Source organism: Lissotriton helveticus, chromosome 4_1 (genome assembly GCF_964261635.1).
Source record: "Lissotriton helveticus chromosome 4_1, aLisHel1.1, whole genome shotgun sequence".
Taxonomy (NCBI): Eukaryota; Metazoa; Chordata; class Amphibia; order Caudata; family Salamandridae; genus Lissotriton; species Lissotriton helveticus.
This window is the reverse complement of record NC_136063.1, coordinates 1,313,412,031-1,313,433,950: the sequence shown is the minus strand read 5'-3', so window position 1 is coordinate 1,313,433,950 and position 21,920 is coordinate 1,313,412,031. Positions and strand designations below refer to the sequence as shown.

The 21,920-nt window shown below is 43.6% G+C and overlaps 1 protein-coding gene and 1 long non-coding RNA gene across 3 annotated transcripts in view; one reads left to right on the top strand and one right to left on the bottom strand.

The window, feature by feature from the left end:
* Positions 1-10,481: 10,481 nt before the first annotated feature.
* Positions 10,482-17,205, bottom strand: LOC144829098 (uncharacterized). The gene is made up of 3 exons (XR_013610595.1): positions 16,869-17,205; positions 14,146-14,524; positions 10,482-10,855 (listed from the first exon to the last, which is right to left on the bottom strand). It is a non-coding gene; the product is annotated as an uncharacterized LOC144829098 (long non-coding RNA).
* A 116-nt stretch (positions 17,206-17,321) lies between these two features.
* Positions 17,322-21,920, top strand: part of RAB12 (RAB12, member RAS oncogene family) — a 170,512-nt gene continuing 165,913 nt past the window's right edge. For both annotated transcript variants that reach the window (XR_013610594.1, XM_078687881.1), the window contains exon 1: positions 17,322-17,544. Coding sequence is in view for 1 of the 2 variants with exons in the window: in XM_078687881.1 (XP_078544007.1) it covers positions 17,322-17,544 (223 nt within the window). In the remaining variant the exon portion in view is untranslated. The remainder of the gene's footprint in view (positions 17,545-21,920) is intronic.

The window sequence follows — 21,920 nt, the reverse complement described above, 5'->3', positions numbered from 1 at the left end:
ACAACCTCCACAGACCGGACTCTGGCTGACACTCACGGCCGATGTTGTTCAACTGTAACCCGGCTGGGCCAGTACTCGAGGCCCCGGCTTTCCAGTTGGGCTAGGCCGCAGATTGAAACACGACGTAACTCCGTCTACCAAGCCGGTAAAAGTCTCGGGATTGCACCTTCGGATTGTACACCGGTTCATCCACACGGAGGTCGGGCGTAGACACAGGATGGATGACAGGATCATCCGGCAGGAGACGGAGGTCGGTCGGAAGCGGCCATCTTGGTTGCTAGCGTAGCTCCTCCTCCGTATTTTATCCGTTTTAAGTATCTTATGGCTTAGAAACCATACAAATGCTTTTACAGTATTATTTCATAATTCTCTTTTTACTGTACGCACTTTACTTTATGACAAGTATTGTAATTGTGGCATTTCACTTCTCTTGCATGAGAAAGTAGACTGCTCAATCAATAACCACTTTTATTGAAAACGCCGGTCTCTCTATTTCTCTGCATTCCTGGTGAAACTAAGCATGCACGATTGACTGAGTGAAATAGCCATTTATTGTTTCCGCGACTCTGGAGATATACTCCTTGTTCGAGGGGAGCAAAGTTGTCATGTTTATGCGGTTGTCAGAAACTAATCCCTTCTTGTCTATTCAGGAAAGTTAACACCTTCCTGTTCACTCGAGAAAGTTTCTAGTGACCTCTGAGCTAGCTGGCATTCATATTTAAGTCTAACAAATTCAATAGAGACCTAGTCGACCTCAGTCCTACGTCTACACTATCGTTTATGTTATTCCAATGCGCAGAGCCTATTGGGAATATAGGAACTACACTACACTGGTGGAGACCGACCTTGCAGCAGAGGCTAAAGCCCTTCAGCGCCTCGATCGAACTACCCCCACCAGACGTCACAAGAGAAAGCTTGCATTTCTGCGAGGACACTTAGTAGTCCATAGGACCAATAAGGCTGTACACTCCCTTCTGGCTTTGAAACAGAAATACTATAAAGGGGGGGACAAGGTTGGCACCTTACTTGCCCGTAAACTGTGCCAGAACCAAGCTATGGCCCAGATTGCTAGAATTCAGATCGGTGATATGATTTGCGTGACCACCGAAAGGGCAAAGCAACAGGCATTTCACGGCTACTACCAAACCCTCTACATGTATTTATTTATTTATTTGTTTGTATAGCTAGAATCGACCCCCGAGGGGGCATCTCTGCGCTTAAGCAGACTGTGAGGAGAGGCAGTGGTTCCTAGCAAATTTAGCAGATACAGAACAAGAAGGTTTTAAGCAGTTTCCTGAATATCAGATGTTCTGAACACTGTCTGAGAGAGAGAGGGAGCTCATTCCAAAGGCGAGGGCCAAGGGAGGAAAGAGCTTTCCCTCCTTGTCTAGCCTTTCTTATACAAGGTACTTCCAGAAGATGTTTACCACTGGACCGAAGAGATCTTGAGGGTGCATAGGGTAGAAATTTCTCCGAAAGATAGGAAGGGCCCAGGTTCTGCAGTGCCTTGTGGATAATACAACAAGTTTTAAACTTAATACGTTGGCTGATGGGAAGCCAATGGAGCTTTACAAGGAGAGGTGGGAGGGAGTCCTGGATGGAACATTCAGGACCAGCCATGCTGCTGTGTTTTGAACTACCTGCAGTCTGCTGAGTAAGGTATCATTGGCCGAAATCAGCAGACCATTACAATAGTCCAGGCGGCTTAGTACCAAGGCCTGGACTAGAGTTTTACGGGTAGAATCAGGAAGTAGAGGGAAGACTCAATGGAGTAGGCCTATTACATGAAAACAGGAGCCAGCTGTTTGGGTAACATGCTCCTCCAGGCTGAGGGCCCGGTCTAAGCGGATGCCCAGATTTTTAACTATAAGCTTGGGAGCAGGATAAGAGCCCAAATCAGATGGCCACAAGTCTGGAGTCCATAAAAGGGGGGCCTCCCCAAAGAGCATTACCTCTGTCTTTTCCACGTTGCATTGTAAGAAATTATTTACCATGCATTGTGATATGGCCCTCTTCCCATTGGAGAAGGCCGTCTGGACTGCAACCGTAAATTTGTTAAATGGGAAAAGGAGCTGCGTATCGTCGGCATATGATATGGGAATAAACCCATATGTCCTTAGGAGATTGGCCAGGGGAGAAACATAGATGTTAAATAATGTTGGGTGCAAACATGAGCCCTGAGGTACTCCCTTGGTCAATTCCATAGGAGCAGAACGATACGAGCCAAGATTAACACTCTGAGAGCGATCAGACAAAAAACTCTTCATCCATGATAAGGCTGATTCTCTTAGCACCACCTCTTCCAATCTTCTGAGCAGAACACTATGAGAAACTGTGTTGAACACTGCGGATAGGTCCAACAGCACCAGAATCATAGAATGGCCATTATCTAGGAACATTCTGATGTTATCTGTAACTGCAAGTAATGCGGATTTGGTGCTGTATTTGGGCCTAAAACCAGACTGGGAATGGTCTAAACATCCAGTCAGTTCGACAAAGTTAGAAAGATGGATGTTAACATGTGTCTCCATTAGCTTGCTCAAAAATGGAAGAAGTGAGATGGGGCGGAGATGGAAAGATCCGTCCACGGAATTTTAGAGTTCTTACGGATGGGTCTGACCTGGGCGATCTTCCAATCCCGCTGAACTTGGCCCTATGTAATGGAGAGATTGATAAGAGATTGTACCACGGGGGCAAGCTGTTTAGTCAGAGATGGAATAACATTGGCAAGAATGAGGTCGGAAGGGGATTCAGACTTTATCTGATGAATCAATATTTCAACCTCAGCCACAGTGATGATGGGGAAGTTACTAAGTAACGTAGGGTTGACCGGTTTGGGTTTATCCAAGGATTTTGCTGCAAATTGCCAGGTGCCATGATTTTACCATATATAAGCTCTATGTATCAAGACAAAATCCCTCTGGCCCTGATAGACGCCTACTTATGCAACTGCAACTGGGATCCCCTTGACTCTCAGTATACTAAACTTCTAGATGCCCCCATTACACCTGCAGAGCAACACCGTGCCCTACTGGAGCATCCAGTCAGGAAGACAACAGGCCCGATGTGCTCCCTGTCATCTTTTACAGGGCAATCCCCCCCGTCTCCAGGATCATCTACTGTCAATGTTTAACTTCTTTACCCAGGACACAGGTCTCACCTCTACCGTGGCAGCTGCTGGGATCACCCTGAGTCCCAAACCGAGAAAGGTCCACATGCTATGTTCATCCTATCACTCTATAGCTCTTCTAAACACAGACAGCAAGATCTTTAAGAAGATCCTGGTAAACAGGTTGGAGTATCACCTCCCTGGACTTATAGACCCCAACCAGATTGGTTTCATTCACAATAGGCGAGGTGTGAATAATATCTGCTGGATTGCACATCTGGTAGAAAAATCCCACCATTGCAATATCCCGGCCTGCATTCTCTCACTTGACATGAAGAAGGCTTTCAAGAGGGTGAGCTGGACCTTCCTCCATGTGGTCCTCCACAATATCCGTCGAGGACCGTGTATGATCACCAATATCTTTGCCTCCTATGTATGTCTGACTGCCTCCATTCATATTAATGGACAGCATACAAGCTTGATCCATCTTACCAGAGGCACCCGTCAGGGATGTCCACTACTGCCCTTGCTCTTGGCCTTGCCAACCGAGCCCCTGTTGTGTACTGCCTTGATGCCTTTGAAAAGGTTTCGGGCTTTAGGTTTAACATGACCAATTTGTACACCCAGACCTCCACCACTTGAAGCATTACCTGTATAATAGCTGGGCGGAATCAACAGAATTAAAATTAATGTGTTCCCAGGGGGGAACATCCTTTTCGACGCGGATGTTACCCCGCAGAACTTTTAGAACGCGTCCTTTACAACGCAAGTCGTAACCACGACTTGCGCTGGAGGGCGCTAGAGGATAAAGAATAGTACATTTACTATTCCAACACCTTCCCTAGTATCCACGGGGAGTGGGGTTAGATTAGTAAATTATACTATTTACTATCCGCGCCCCCAACGCAAGTCGTGGTTACGACTTGCGTTGTAAATGACGCGTTGTAAAAGCACGCGTTGTGACGGTACGCGTCGTACCGTCATACATCCGTTCCCAGGATTCTCCATCTTTTTCAATCCATCCCTCCCTACTAAATATTGCACCTACAGCAAGACATACACTCCTTTATCTGGGGATCCAATTCTGTGTTAAGGATGCCTAGGGACAGGTGTGGTCTAGATTGTACTAACCTCATCAACTACTATTGGGCAGCCCATCTCCCTTATATCGCTGAGTGGGTATGACTGTGAAATCGATAAACACTGGTTTGTTGCTCCATATGGGACTCAGCCTAACTTCCCAAGCAAGCCTGACCCCTGAGTGCATACATAGCTACCGCCACAAAGACGATCCTTGAGACTTGGGACAAATTGCCGCTTAGGAGGGGTCTCGCCACCTTCCCTTCCCCAACACGCCAGTTACCTGTAACTCAGACTTCGCCCTAGCCTTTAACCCTCATACATTGCCCAGCTCGGAGGCCAGTGAGTGTAGAACCTTGTGTGATCTTTTCACGAGAGGCACTATCAAATGCTTTGATCAATGCATAGTAGTGGACTTCAAAGTCCCAGAATCAACGTGGCTACAGTACTTTCAACTACGCCACTGGGCCCTTTACCCCTCTAACGCGCAGGGAGCCATGCAGTCTTACACCTGCTGTGAGAAACTGGTTAGGACGTATGGTGGCACTAGGGGTTTGGTATCTTGAACCTACCAAGTACTTCAACACTCTACACCTTCCTAGACACACACACACCAAGCGCAATGGCAGACTCTCACTACAGAGCACATATCACAAAAGCAATGGGAAATACTTTGGCACGACAACCCCTGAACCTACAGGAGTATATCCCAATGACAGCCTGCATATAAGATTGTGACACAGTGGTACCACAGACCGGCACACATTCACACCACTTATCCCACTGCTTCTGTTCTATGTTGGTGTTGTGGAATAGGATTGCTTGTCGCGCCTCGAGTAAACCTGCTTCACACCACCCAAACGTAAAGGACTACAACACTTTGACCAGAAGCCTCACCCAGCAACCATCCCCCCTCCGCTCCCTCTCACTCTGCCAGAGAAGCCCACTCATGTGACACCCCAGGGCGCGGTTGTAGCTTGGGGACTCTTGGTATACACCTTAGACCTACACTTGTTCTACTTTTTGGCTTCAATGTCTTTTGAATTATGCCAAGTATATCTCCCAGAGGCGCCCATCGATGGGTATTCTGCTGTTTTAGCACTTTTAGTGCTCCTGTGTTATTTGCATATTTGCGTATTACTGCTTGCAACTGTGCTACTATATTGCACTGTGTTATTGTGCTGCGGCTGCAGCATTCATGATCATATTCTATATTGTTAAATGGAAAATCTTTAATAAACAGATTTCAAGCCAGAAATGCACCAGTCAGCCTTTTAGACTATATGCCCTGATTGTGGTTTTTAGAATATTTGGTTCAAGGAGATGAATTCTCAGTATAGTGACTGCTAGTTAGAATATTTGGGGCCCCTGTAGCAGGAACATTAACCTAACAAAATACCTGGAGATTTCCTGATTAGATATTGCTTCTGAAAGGTTGGTAGGATTAGTTAGTGAAAATCACTTATGTATCACGAATAGGAAAGGTCATGAAAGTTGCTGGCTGAAGAGCTACGTGACTTAGTATCCTATAAAGTTGTGAAACCTTTTCACACAGCAGCTTCTCATTTGACATACCATATCTGAAAGGTGAGAAGAGAGTTCTGCTAATGCCCCTTGAATTCTTGTCATCTTAACTGTGACTGTGAATTAGTGTTGCTACCACTATTCACATCTACTACTCACACACAACAGTGCGGCATCCCTCATGGGTACATCACATACCCTCTGTTATTCACATCTACCTAACCCACTTACCAAACCTAATAAAATCATTCAACCTCACCTGTTACAACTATGCGGATAACACCCAGATCATTTTAAAAATAGGTGGCTTCAAGGACTTCTGCTATTTAAAATTTGATGACTGCCTTCATGCAATAAACATGTGAATTGTGAATAACAATCTAAAGCGGAATACAGGTAGACAGTATATATGACCTGGAAAAAATATCAGCCTACTTCCATATGCCCCAAAGAAAATGAGACCCCTCCTTCAGTATCAAGAGAAATCAGAAACCTAGGAGTAACCATGGATTCAGACCTGTACTTGGTACCATATCTTAAGAATGTCACATAGAGTGCCTACTGAACAATGGGAACACTATGTCACATCTTCACATACCTTGGATACCAGCAGAATCTGCAAATATCGTCACAGTCATGATCTCCAAGCTTGACTATGGTGCATCTGTATCCATCATATGCAAAATACAACTTATCCATATGCTGCAGCAAGACTTCTTCTCTGTCTTCACCCAAGATAACACATGACTCCTGTCTTGCAATCCACTGGCTACCTATAGCTAGAAGAGCAATTTTCAAGACAATTTGCATTGTCCACAGACTCTCTCAAGAAAAAAGGACCGCTATACCTACAAGTTAAAATCAAGCAATACAAACAGAATGGGACACTGCACTGCAGGCTTGCACTACTTCTCATCACATCATCTTACCATAAGAAATCTGTAGGAGGCACTGCTTTCTCAGTACAAGCCACCAAGCTCTGCAAATCACTACCAGCATTCATTCAAAGCATCCTGGAACATGTACACTTCAGAAGACAGTTGAAAACATGGATATTTTCAAGACAACTACACCACTCCATATCCCAGCAACAGAATACAGACACACAAGTGCACCCTCATACTCAATCTTGAACATACAATCCTCAGAATGGAAACAACCCAACCAGCAAACTACTGTCAGTTGGCAGGTAAGTTAAAGAGGGCTGATTTATGGTTGGTCGTATAATAATATAGTTATGTCATATCAGATATCGTATTTCTGACACACACTTATACGAACACCATAACACTCAGCAATCAACAGTAAACTGTAACTTACACCTCTTACATACACATACGACATATCTGTTGCAAGAGTTCTTCCATCACGAGTACGGTGCAGCCAATAAACCGGCCATCACCAAAGAACAGCCATGGAATAAAAGAAGAAATCTGTCACACACTGCTAGCCAATCAGAGGACTTTAATCTAGTCAAGAAGGTCCCAAATACTTATTCACTATGGCTGCTTCTTTACATCTCACAACGACACTTAGATATGGGATGATATTAACAATGCCCATCCATCCCAGAAGATCTCTCCACCTCTCTCTCACTCCAGCCATGCCAGCTCAGGCCCACAATTATTGACACATTTCTGATTGAACAACCCATTGCAGTAACCAGATAGGCAGACAATAATCATAAGAAATACCATAAAGGGATCTGCAGAGCTGTTCAAAGCTGCTAGCGTACTGAAAAAACATATACTGTGCTTCTGTGTCTCTCATACCTCATCATCCCCCACACTGCTGAATGCTGAGTCCAATTAACATGATAATTGCACCTCACCATGCATGGCAGGGAAACGCTTCTCATGTAGAATCACAAAACAAAGGCAACACCCTTCCAACCACACACTTACATGGGCTAGCTTGTTGCCTGTTAGTAAACACTATGCATATGCTGCAACACAATACAATAAACTATCATTTGCGCCTCACCATGATTGGTATTGATCCTAATAAAATATGTGTTTCCATCAGACTTCAGAGTTATAAAACATAATAAGCTTCAGTTGTGCTGATATATTTTGAAATTGTTGTACAGTCCATTTACAGGTATTTAAATGTTGATGTGTGCTAGAAAATAAATTGACATTCTACAATCTTTCATTTTGCACTCCCTGTACACCATTGAGATTATCACATAGTTTACTTTACAAAATCCTCTTACTTTGCAGTCAGATAAAGAAAGGGAAACACCTCCATGTTGACAGGATAACAATCAGTTTGCCAGAAGACATAAACTGACATTTGACCTCTGTCTTTGAATGCACAGCAAATGTGAAATGATAAAAACAAAATGTAAAGGCATTTTTATTGCTCATTCACTTTCTGAAGTCCATCATTGTTATTTTGGGGTGCTGCATTCAAATGTAAATGCAGTTTGCTTTGATCAACCGAGCTTTTGTAAGTGCTGTGCCAACTGCCTGGCTCATTTGGGGGCACACTTTAATAGAGGTTGGCCCAGCCCTCAAATGCCCTTATGTGGCTACATCCCTGCTTTAACACTGTAAGGCCAAAAACAGTCCCACTGTGAATGAGGCCTTCCTGGTAGCGAGGATAAAAGAAAGGCCATGTCCATGGGGCACTTAACATTTGACTGTGGAGGGGAGCTCCTTTGAGGTGCACCCTGTGTCATATGAAAAAACTAGCAGACCTATCTAGCAGGTGGTGACATTCAAGCAGGATTTCCCACTTTAATGTGAAAAGGGATCCTCAAAGCTCCACCCTGCATTATCTGTCAGGTTCAGGTGGGTCAATTCTGCCCTTTAAGGTCAGCCTATTGTTTTGTCCTGGGAGCAAGTTCACACCTCATTCATTTCTAGTCAAATGCTGGCAGAAGTGGGAGAGAAAAATACAGATTTTGATTCCTAAAAGTTACTTTTCTGTAATAGAAAAAAATCCAACTTCACCATTTAATTAGATTTTTGGTAAGTATTACAAATAGTTGGTTGATTATTCTTCTAGCTCATCCCATTCACGAGACACAGTATTAGTATTTAATATTTCATCCCAGTGTTTTCCGATGGAACAGCCAGCCTTGCTACAGTGAAAATAACTTTGAGGTGATAGTCACTGTAAGGACATTTAACAGAAACATTTGCATATCCCACTTTCAAATACCATGCTCGCTGCCTGATCATAGAGTGATCTTGCCTGCTGCTGAGGACCCTAGAAAACAGTTGTTATGCCACAGTGAATGAAGACTGTAGCTAGTCATTCGTGCAACCCATAATGAGCAGAGGAGGTCACTGATGTCCGACTTGTCACCCGGTTCACTGGAAGCCAGCAAATCCTACTGTTGTTATCTAATGTAAGAGATGAGGTAGGCCTGACTTCAGAAGGTTGTCTTCTTAAGGAGACCTGTCTTCTAAAACATCGAGCTTTCTCTACAAAAGCAGTTTAACTGGCCCTTGATGGAACGTGAGAGATTATTACAACCAAAATCTGGCTCCCAGGGAAAGTCTGGTTCCCTTATTACATGAGATGGTAGAATGCAGCTTGACAGCATGTCCTCACAGTATGGTGTCCAATGTAGTTGATTCTCCAGCTCCTGAAATGACGGAGGATATCCCTTCACACCTGTAGGTGAGAGGAAGTGCAGACATCTGTAGTTTACCTGATGGACACTATAGGGCATATGTAGGTAAATCTGATTTTTCGATTCGGAAAATGCGATTTTCGGCGAATCGCACTTTCCGAATCGCAAAATCGAATGTAGGTAAAAAAAATCGCTAATATTTTGCGATTCTCAAAAATTCGCAGAATATTTATGTGATTACTCAAATAGCAATTCCTTATTAGCGAATTCGCTATTAAGGAATAGCAAAAACGGGAAAGAGCAATTCAGGTGCAGATTGATGACATCACAACCAGGAAGTGAGAGTCTGCATGCTGCACCTAATTGTCTGCACCTGTTCCAGAGGCAGTTGCTGGCTGAGAGACAGAGTGGAGGGAGTGGTGATTTGGCTCTGACTGGAAACACTGCAAAATGGAATCCCAGGGTTCAGAAAAGCAAGGAGGAGAGAAACAGGCAGAGGAACAAGGCAGAAAAAGGAAGCAGAAATTCTCTGAGAGGGAGTTGGCGGTTTTAACAGAAGAGGTGGTGAGACAACATGACCTTATCTTTGGAAAAGCCTCACTACGTGTGCCTGAAGCCAGGAAGAGGAGAATTTGGGCAGATATACAGGAGAAGGTGAATGCTATTGGAGTCACTCACCGTACCACCGATGACCTCAGGAAGCGGTGGTACGACATGAGGCAAAGATCTGAAGAAAGGGTGGCCACGAGATTGGCAGAAGCCAAACTAACTGGAGGTGGGAGCTCCACTACACCTGAGCCGACACCCATGGAGGAGTTGGTGGAGGCAACCTTAATGCCTGAGGCAGTGACGGGCGTAGCTGTCTTGGACAGCTCCGAAAACAGAGACAACACAGAAGGTAAGATGCATGCCAAAATCACCCAATGCATTCCCATGCCACCCAAACTCCAAAATCCACATGCATGATAAGTAATCCGGTCCATGTACATAGTAATACCCAGTGAAGCATCTTGGGAAATGTAGTCCCATGTCATGTAAATATGTGCAGATACACATACATAGGGCATATAGGGAACATCCCCAATAGGTAAATGCAAATTGCACAATGTAGACCAGCAGGCATTTAAATAGTGTAGTGAAAAAACGTAATTGATGAAAAAAAAAAACATTTACACACAACTCATGTGTGAATTTTTTTTTTTGCAGATGGACCAACAACACAGGACACTGTTACTGCACTGGGAGAGTCACCTCCAGCAGAGGAGCATGCAGGCCAGGAGAGGCAGGGTGCCACCACTGACACACCTACTGTGCTTTCAAAACGGCGCAAAACAGTACCAGCATTAGTACAAATGCAATATGGGTCCACAGATATGGAGGACGAGACACAGGCGGAGGCTTCACCTAGCACAGCTCAGGCAAGGTCACAAACACCAACATCCCACACGACTGGCAGTGGAGGCAGACAGGGGGCACGGAACAACACCTGCAGTGCCACAACAGGTACTAAGTCTGTGTTTGCTGGGCTGGAAGGCCAAATGTTGCACCTGCAGCGCCTACAAAGCAAAGGAATTGCATCAATCAAGCGTCAGATGGCGCAACACAATCGACACATGGCAGAGATGAGAGTAAATATAAAACAAATCGCAACAGCAACAGAGGCACATTTAAATGAAGCCAGGATTGCACGGCAAGCCCAGCACAGGGATCAACGACGTCTATCTACACGGCTGGACCAATTTGCAAGGGCTGTGAGCCGTTAATCTACAGCCATTTCCATGCTTTGCAGAAGAACAGTGAGCATGCAACACGAAATGTCACACTGCTGTCAGGATGTTGCTAGGAGCCTGGTGCAGGTGACCCATTCACTGGATCAGCTGCGTGCTGCTGTAACTGGGGGGATTGCTACGCCAGGTAGCATTGACACAGATGGCCAGTCGAGCCGAAGCACACCTACTCCACCAATACCAGCTGAAAGCTCTAAGACTGGCTCCCATCATGCCCATGATTATCCATCCACAGCAACATGGCTTCATCACTGGGAGAGACACCACCATACATGTTAACACGGCCATTACAGCATTTGATGTTGCAGAGACGGATGCCACCCCACTCGGCATGATCCTGTTAGATGCTGAAAAAGCTTTTGACCGAGTGGGGTGGGATTTTTTATGGTGCACACTGTCTAAATTAGGATTTGGTGGGGAATTTCTGAAATGTATTAAGGCACTGTATGACAAACCAACTGCTTTTGCTAGCTATGGGGGGCTGGTATCTTCAGATTTCAGGATCTTACGAGGAACTCGACAGGGCTGTCCTCTCTCACCTCTATTATTTGCACTCTCTTTGGAACCCTTTTTGTTAGCCCTCCAATCTCAAACCCAGATAATACCCTTTAAATCAGGACATCAAGAATTAAAAATAACAGCATACGCTGACGACATAGCGGTTTACACGGAAGATGTTGTAGAGGCTCAAAAAGGAATCATTTTAGAAGCTGAAAAATACGGCAAGGTAGCGGGCTATAAACTAAATTTACAAAAAACGCAAATAATAGTCAACTATGCCCCACCTGTGATAGTGCCCGAGATATGCAAAGTAGCCACCTATCTGGGAATAAGAATAACAGCTAAAGTACAAGACATCAATAAAATAAACTATGATGAATTACTTAAATCCACTAGCGTATTATTAAAAAAGTGGCATAGGCTACCTTTGAATATAATTGGCAGAATAAATTTGATAAAAATGAAGGTATTACCTAAATATGTATATCTATTTCGCTCTATACCACTAGCATTAAATAATCAATTTTTTAAGAAACTGGATGGTATACTTAGCAGTTTTATATGGGGGTATAAAAAGGCAAGAAGATCACTAAATCTCATGAAGAACGATATACATGATGGCGGGCTTAATTTCCCGGACTTTAAATTATACTTTTGGTCTGCCTTCATCAATCGTATACGCTCTTTACTCAATGAAGGAAGGGCTTTATTCTTTCATTATTTTATGCTAAAATCTGATTCAAACTTATTTTTATATAGAACTAACGATCCTAATTACTTCAAAAGAATTAAATTTAAGACAGCTAGAGATATAACAAAGATATGGGGCAATATTCTTTCTTTTTGTGATACTAATTTTTTTCACTCTGAGCTACCACTTTGGGGAAACCCTGGTCTCCCAAATATCTTCAATGATAACACAGTCCATGGATGGTCCAGATTAGGTATTATTACTCTAGGAGATTTATACAACACTCAGGGTTTCATGGATTTTAACACTCTTAAGCAACTATACAATTTATCTGAAAATATGAGATACAAATTTTTACAGATACATGACTATCTGATCAACAAAAAACAAATTCTGGAAGCTCCTGAGCGGGATATCTGGACCTGCCTACACTCATCCAAAAATAAATCTGTCATAAGTGAGTCATATAGAACCCTCACTGCTATCAAACCCAATGACTGCAGTAAGCTTGCGGATAAATGGAGTAGAGTATTGGGAATAAATATAACTCCTAAACAGATAACAAGCTCCTTTATGAATATCAACAAACGAGTACGATCATCCAGCTTAAGACTTCAACAATTTAGAACAACATGCATGCTATATTATACCCCTGAAAGAATCTCTAAATGGTCTTCCAACAATACTTTTAGCGACCGCACTAAATGTCCTAAATGTTTTACTGAAGCAGCAGATCTGGTACATATGCTGTTTTCATGCCCGAAGTTGAAAACTTTTTGGGGCGAAATTGAAAAAGTTTTGAACATGAAGCAGATCCAGATACCCACGCTAACAGCTGCGTCTGTCTTATTAGATACTTACTCAGCCCCACTCCCACAAGCTGCCTTGATCACAATATTAATATCCTGTGCTAAACTAACTCTGGCTAGAGCTTGGGTCAGCCCAGAAACACCTAAGATCTGGGACTGGTGGGCATTAGTAACCGAAATACACTCAATGGAGCTCGCTTTGGCAAACATTAGGGGCATAAAGGCAATGAAAAAATATGAAAAAAACTGGGGAACTTTCATTGAACGCTGATGTTATACTCATGAAAAGACTATGTTATTTGATAATCATTACGGTGCTCTGAGATTGTTAACATGATATTGCTCCTCTCTACATCTGTATCTGCCCTTATCTCTTCTTCTCTCGCTTGTCTTTTCTTTCTTTTTTTTTCCCTTTTCCGATTACAGCACTGATTTGATTTTGTATTCGCTCTATATGATACCCACCATATATATGTATTGTGTTTTATGTACAATTATTACTTTTTCTTGGATTTGCTGTTTACTGTTTGTTGTTCTCTCCGTCTGCCTGCTAACAATAAAAAAATTAAAAAAAAAAAAAAAAAAAGCAACACGAAATGTCACACTGCTGTCAGGATGTTGCTAGGAGCCTGGTTCAGGTGACCCATTCACTGGATCAGCTGCGTGCTGCTGTAACTGGGGGGATTGCTACGCCAGGTAGCATTGACACAGATGGCCAGTCGAGCCGAAGCACACCTACTCCACCAATACCAGCTGAAAGGCGCAGGAGTGGCTGTCAGGGCAGAGGTGTGGACAACCAGACAGACAATACTGAACAGGCTGATGGGGGTGCATCAGGGCGTTCACGTCGAAGGTGAAGGGGCAGAATGCTCAATGGGAGGTTGTGGAGAAACAAATCCCTTGATGACTTAAGTTACTGACATTTGATCACTGTGTGGACATTAACACGTGCACCTTTCTGACTTACAGTCAAACTGAGTGACATAGCATATCCTGCATCTAAGGAATTAAAACTTTTTTTGAACAAATACCTTGGTCTTTGTGGTTAATTCTCTTACCTAGAATAGTTTTGTGTAATGTCATCACGTCACATTCGCCCTGCGGCTGCCCCAGCTCCTCCTGCACGTCTGCGTTGGGGGGCTGGTTCCTCCTCATCGGATGTGTCGGAGTCAGTCAGATCCACTGGGGTGCCCTTCTTGATGGCAATATTATGTAGCATAGCGCAGGCCACCACTATCTTGCAACATGTTTCTGTACTGTACTGTAGAGTGCCTCCACTTTTGTGGAGACAGTGGAAACGGCTTTTCAGGATTCTGAAGGTTCTCTCTATGGTGGCTCTTGTGGCTCTGTGGGCAGTGTTGTACCTCCGCTCAGCAGCTGTGGTTGGATTCAGGTAGGGTGTGAGTATATAGTCACGCACAGCATATGCACTGCCTCCTGCATGAAAGAAGAATGGTGAATGCCAGTGAGATGTCCACAGTTTCAACATTTCATACTACTGTTTATGTGTGCCATGTAATTACCTAGCAGGTATCCCTCTCCAAAATCGCCATTTGAAAGTCTACGATGTAAAGCCCAGTGTCTACAAATGAAGGAATCATGAGTGCTCCCTGGAAATTTGGACACAATATCAGTGATGAAATTTTTAGCATTGCAGACTACCTGGATGTTAATTGAATGGTATGATTTTCTGTTTCTGAAAACATACTCATTGTGTGATGGGGGGGACAGTGCGACATGTTTTCCATCTACACAGCCAATCATGTAGGGAAATTGGGCAATTTGATTAAAATCCTGTTTTGTTTGGTCAAGTTCCTGCTGTGTGCTTGGAAATGTAATGTGGTTGTGCATCCTCTGCATCATAGCATTGAGAAAAGCATGGAAAAAACGTGAGAGTGCGCTCTGGGACACCCCTCCCACTGTGGCAATTACACCCTGGAAACTCCCTGACGCTAGGAGGTGCAGTGAGCACAACACCTGTATGTGTGTGGGAATGGTGTGGGCCCTGTATGTAGGGTGCTCAAGCATGGGTGTCAGCTCCTCTATCAGCTCCAGGATACTTTCAGGATGAAGCCTGTACTGCACAAGGATGTCCTCCTCAGTGCGTTGGAAGAGGGTGTCCTGTAGATCCTCTCCTGGCGTCTCCTTCCCTCTTCAGCCTGTCGAATGCGCAGCCTCCTGGCTATAACATAAAGCCTAGCCAATTTGAGAAGCCACTGAGGCATTATGGGCCACATTATATAGGTTGCATCTGGTTACCACCTGCTCAGAGTTGGTGGTAATTGAGAAGTGCAAAATTGCGATTTTAGGGAAATTCGCAATTTGCGATTTTTTGCTTCATTGGAAATTACGAATTCGCATAACGCGTGACGGTATTTGCGATTTTCGCTATTTCTGTAACGCAGATTGCGATTTTGCAAAATAATTTGCAGAAACCGTTTCTCGCAAAATTGCTAATCACAAATTCTGCGATTAGCAATTTTGCATTGCACTTTTGTTACCTACATAGCAATACACACTTTTGCGTTCGCAAACATCAGTAATTCTGCGAATTACGGTGTTTGCGATTCGCAAAAGCCTACCTACATATGCGCCTATGTGCGTATAATAATCGATGATTATTCAAGGTATCCATAGTAAGAGATTGTAAATTCCACAACTGGCAAAGAGCTAACCCTGAAACTAGAGGACATGGCCACCCAAGCCGGGATAAAGAAACTAAGAAAAGACAACGGGTCTCCCTTTTCAGAGTCAAAATTTCTCAGAGTAACTAATGTCTTTTTGCTGCAAACACCTTAGAATTACACCAAGGTTGTTGTAGGCTCATGGAGAAGACAAACGATATTTGAGGTCCAGCACCAAGGCCATCAGGGCAGAATGTAAAATGATTCATCTAAGCTTCCCTCAGAGGCACTAGTCAGGCTCCTCATGCCACCAGTGGACAAGCGCCTAGACAAGTGTGCCTGGGACTCATTCGTTCAAAAGTGGTGGGCCTGCACACCTGTGTAATCCTATGTTTCAACTCTAGATTAATATAAACAAATTTAAACAAATGCTGCGTGCTGTCACGTATGAGGGTTGTAGCCCAAAACAACCCTCAGAACTATAGACCATGTGAGACAATGGAGACCACTGCCTATGTGATGCACTGCTAATGACAACTAGTGCCTATTGTATGCTTCAACACTCTTTACTGTTTTTTACTATTATCGTGACAGTTTTTCAACAATTATTAATCAACAAGACATCAAAATATGTACACTGCGCTTTTCTATCACAGTACAAAACTTATAATGTATTCATCCAGGTGATTCTGGACATTTATTTATCGATTGTCTAACATTGCGTTGTAGGCCTGGAGAGGAAAAGACGCAGCGAATAACTGTTCTACATTAAACTTTATGTACATCCCTGAAGAAGGGTTCGGAGGAACCCAAAATGCATTGGTAGCTCTGATATTTTTCAGGTTGTTACAATCCGCTTGTATAAATTCAATTCATGGTAACTGAATGAAATATGGGAACATTCAGTTGGAATGTGAATGTATTATAAGTTTTGTACTGTGATAGAAAAGCGCAATGTACATATTTTAATGTCTTGTTGATTAATAATTATTGAAAACCTGTCACGATAAGATTAAAAAACAGTAAAGAGTGTTGAAGCATACAATAGGCACTAGTTGTCATTAGCAGTGCATCACTGTAGGCAGTGGTCTCCATTGTCTCACATGGGACTCATTAGTGACATACTTCCTCATCCTGACTCATAGACCTCTGATTACCTTATGACGAAGTGACCATGGCACACTGGAAAAGGAGAAATGAATGATAGAAAACTTGATGTCGTCGAATCAAAGACAGACACTCTGGCAGTAAATGTTGACTCCTGCTTCCGATATCTCTTAGGGGTGATGTGTGTACAGGGTACTACGGTGGCTGCCAGGAGAGGGGTACAAGTTGTATTTACATCTTCAAAAAGTTGAAGGTACCAGAGGAAGGCCTTTCTTTGTGTTCTGTGTAGGCCGAGGTCTTCCAGCCTGTAGAGGGAGCCGCGACGGCTCTGCTGCTCCCGCCGCCCACTCTTGCTCTGCGGCTCGCTCTCCTTGTCTGACTCTGGCTGGTTGCACAGTCCGCACCGCGTCCAGGCAGCGGCGGGGCATCATTGCGGGAGACGCGGAGGTCCCTCCCGGTGCTCTCGGCAGGGGCCGTCGTGAGCGGGGTCGCCGCATGTGGCCATGGACTCCCGGGCCGGGCTGCAGCGGAGGGGAGCAGGGGGCAGCGCCGGGGGCTCACCGGCACCGGGCAGCGCTCAGGCCCGCCGGGCACGAAAGCAGCCGCCTCGACCGGCCGACTTCAAGCTGCAGGCCATCATCATCGGCTCGCGCGGGGTGGGCAAGACCAGCCTGATGGAGCGCTTCACCGACGACACCTTCTGCGAGGCCTGCAAGTCCACCGTGGGTAAGAGCCGCTCACAGCCCCAGACCGTTATCTGACGAGGAAATAAATGCCTGTGAGACCGCCAGTCCCGCAGCCTTGCATTCATAGGCGTACAGATCGGAATGTTTGCTGGGAATTGTGTTTATTTAAGACCTCTTTTCAGATGAGACTTTTTACATTTATTCGTATATCTCCACATGTCCCCTGCATGCGTAGGTACCTCATTCAGTCCTGTTTTTACGCCAGGACCTTGTATTTTTGTCTTTCTGACTTAAGTAACCGGATACAAAAGAGACCGCAGGGCTTGGTGAGCTGCCCACGCCTGACATGGGACAGTCTGGTTCTCTGATCATTGCACTATCTGCTTGCTTTCTCACGACCTAATTAATCATTTCTTCTTGTCCTTCCACTGAATTATAATTTCCCATCCGGAAGCGATAACCGAGCCCTCCCTTCGAGACAGGGCTGACTTCGCGATGAATAAAGTCATTGCAATTTTGCTACGATAAAAAGACATATTTTGCCAGTACACGAGTGGGCACGCTGAGCTACGAAAAGATAAACGTAATTATTGATAACTAACGGACAGCTTTATTCGTGGGCTCCCTCTGAACTCTCTACTTATATTGCAACACTGTTCTAAAAAAAGTTAGCCTCTAGTTTGTGCATGTGTAGCTCACGCATGACCGTTTCCTGTGTGTTTTCCTGTCAAGCCTCAAAGACTTCAGCTCTCTTTATTTTTGTGAAACGGTGGCAAAAAGTATACGTAGGACTTGTATGTCCTATAACAAGCTGTAGAAGCGTTCATGTAATGAAAGCTAGCATAACCTGAGAAGGTCAGCTGGATGAGAGATTTTTAGTGTTCTGGACAGTTTAAATAATACGTGTGTATTTGGTAAGAGAAATGCATTTTCTTTCGTTTTATTTTCAATTAAGTTCACCAGAAATTCACAAATTGTCTTGGGTACAATGATTCTTAACGGGTTGTGAAATGTTTACAAACATAACTTGTGTAATACGAGATGGAGCGTCATCGTTTTGCTGACCGCACTTGAGACAAAAATAGACATTGCAATGTTGTGGTGCTAAATTGATATAGACAGATGAAACTTTTATGTGAGGGATACACCGTGTATTGCAACACTAAGCGCTGCACGTGTGTAAGTGTTGTTTTCAACTACACTGCAAGTAAATCCAATGACGCTAGTTCCGAGAAACAGTAAACACTGAGTAAGCTATTGAAATGTTTGTCATGGTTTAATTTGATGGGTACTGGTGAACCAATTCTGACACTCGGCACAGCACAACAAGTTGGGTGGCACAGTTGGCTGCATGATCTACAAGCAAAGTTGTTCATTAAAACTTTCAAGTCTTTTTGACTGGACAAAAGAAAATTCAGTTCTTATGTTATAAACATAGCAAATACTCCCAATTCCTTGTTGTTATTGTGTGTTGTAGAAATTTTTAATGGTGCACACTGTGAAGTTGTTTGAGTACATCCTCATGAGCTATGTGCTAATGTAGAGTATAGAGATTGGATTTGTCTGTCAATTTCTTTCGGATTTTTATGTCGGTTTCGGTCATGTCCGGAAGCCAATCAGATGGTTCAAACTCAGCTTCCCCAGTCTAGTTGGTTAGAAGGGTGGATAATCAAATTACGGAAAGGGAGAAAAGCTATAATACAGGATGCCCACAAGTCGTGTGCATGTCGATAATGATGTGAATGCTGTAGGATCCTGCCTGGTGTTCATTTTTAGGTCGAGCCTGGGCAACGCATGCGCTGCTGCGAGGCATGCAGTATTGGAGTATGGCTTTGAAGCTCCGCCCATATTTGTCATTGGCTTGTGTCATTATCCTTTGTAAACGCTGGCTTGCAAATCGTTATGAGGCTTGTTAATCCCTCCTTAGTACCTACCGCCTTGTCTGCATTTGTAACCTCCCATGCGACTGGCCCTTTTACTTCTGTTGTAACACAGGATGTCTTATTTAGTCTCTAGGCACTCTTTTCTTTAATGGGTTTCTCCTACTGCAGGCACGACGTTCTTCCCTCGCCATGCACGCTTTCACTTTCAAGCAGCCCCGGACAATGACGTCTGCTACTTTGAAATGAAATATGTCTCGGTTTTATAGGAGTTTAAGCTTAGGGTGACCAACCGTCCGTGAATTTACCATAATGTCCGTTGTCCATGAAGGAAGTTTCAACGGACGGCAATTGTCCGTAATTTTCGCCTTGGTGCTAAAGGACAAGTATTCGTAAGTTGAGATGGCCAAGCAGAAGGGAGGGGGTCTCCTGTGAGGTGATTCAGAGGGTGGGGCAGCCAGGGGGCCGAGCTGCTTCAAAGAAATGGAAATGCGGGCAAGTAGTTAATCTGCGCATACAAAAGCTGCTTGAATGCGAAATGGATGTTAATTGCTGGAGTTCATGTTACACTGCCTGAAGTGGAAGATTTCTTCTTTCTGCTGTAACTGCAAATGCGGGAGCTCATCTCGAAATGTTTGCTAGTTTGGCTCACTCACTGCCCATGCCCCCCCCTTTCATTCATCTCTCTGACTTGCTTCTTGTGGCTATCTTGAGTTCTCGGTTTGGATGTCCTACTTTAAATGAGGCAATGCAGTGATATGTTGTGAACGTTAATGTAAGAAGGCATGCTATCTCACTGATGTTTTATACTAAGGCAAGCAAAAAAAGCTCCATTGCTTTGAAAGCAAATCACAAGCATAACAGATTAGGACACATAAACAATTTTGAAACATCTGAGATGCTAACGGTTTACAGAAGGGTTGCTTTCTTTACATATTTAGTTCTGCATCTAAAAGGTTTCACCATCAAGTGCCATTTCTCTACCTAATGATCCAATATATTTGTCTGCCCCCTGAGCTGCATATCCATTCTATAGTTTGCGTGCCATTTCACAATTGCATGTAAAACTACTGCCAACATTTGCTTCTTGCATTAATCTTTGCCCAAGTTGACCCATCATCGAAAGTTTCAGCAAATCCCACTGGCCAAAATAGCTTCAAGATCAAGGTAGTAGATCAGCGCGGTATCTTCGCAATTAGGATGAAAGAGAGCAAACAAAAGGTCTTGATTTACTGGAGTACTGTAGGTGGGATTCCTTGGGGAAATGGTGCAAGGTCGGTTGTAAGAAGATGTTTGTAAAAGTTTAATTGCAAAATATTAAGGAGGATGCTTTTATCAATTGTTATATTTTTTATAACCGCAGTTGCCTAAACAGTTCTAGCTTTGCCATTACCTAGCGCTTCACCATTCTTAAAGCATGTGCAATACCACAAAAAGACTTGCACAGTTGCTCAAAGCTGCGCGCATACCGAAAAACGTGAAGTGCCCGGTGTCTCAACATAACATAAACTTATTTTGATTTGTACCTATGTTGGTTGCCTATTTACTTACTTGTATACTATTGCACGACCTCATCTGATGTCTATAAAACGTACCTTTTTATTGCCAATTTTTGTCCTGAATTTTGACCTTCTGTCCTGACTTTTTGTCCTGAATTTTTACACTCACCGTCCTGAATTTGTACCCATGCCGCTTGGTCACCCTATTTATGTTATTGCCATTGTAAATGACAATAGCTCAAACTCATAAATGCGAGACCTATTGCATTGCAAATGCTTGTTTTTCTATTCTGTGGTAAGCAGAAGCAGTTTGATCTCCACATTTGTTCCTGCTTACTTTGGACTTAAAACATGATCACCCCTCCTAACAAATTAATACACTATGAAAAAAACTCAGAGCTTTTACTCTAACCTTGTATCCAGAGCTGGCCTTTGGTCAGAGAGCGTTCTGGTGAAACTAAATTTGGTGCCCTCATCCACTCCTCCTTCTTAATTGTCTGTGTATTTTAAATTTGGGAGAAGTAAAAGGAAGGTGAGGGGAGCAAGATCAAGGAACACCATTAAAAGAAAAACTAAAGGCTGACGAGCACCAGCTGTCTTAAATCCACCTTTATTTGGACCCAAGTCATGGGGTCCATTCTGGAGGTTAGTACCCTGGGCGTGGGCCCACTTCGCCATGCTCATATCCCATTATTTTGCTTCTTGGGTGTAAAAATAGAAAAGAAATACAAAAAAGAACACAACCACAGTTACAATGATATGCTGATTCTTACAAACGTTTTGCTTACTTTTCTAACAAAACTGCAGCCTTATTGTGAATTACCAGCGTTGTCAATTAAAAATAAAAACATCCTGTTCCTTCTCAGGTAGACAACACTTAATGTACAAATAAAATATTACCCCCCCCCCCGCCACTAAAAATACAAGAGGCTTTAGTTGTAGATGGAATTAAATATTCACACTTTTGTTTTTTAGGGCTATATTAAATCTGTGAAGCAAAAACAAGGAGATGACAGACGGAGCGCTGAAACTTTTCA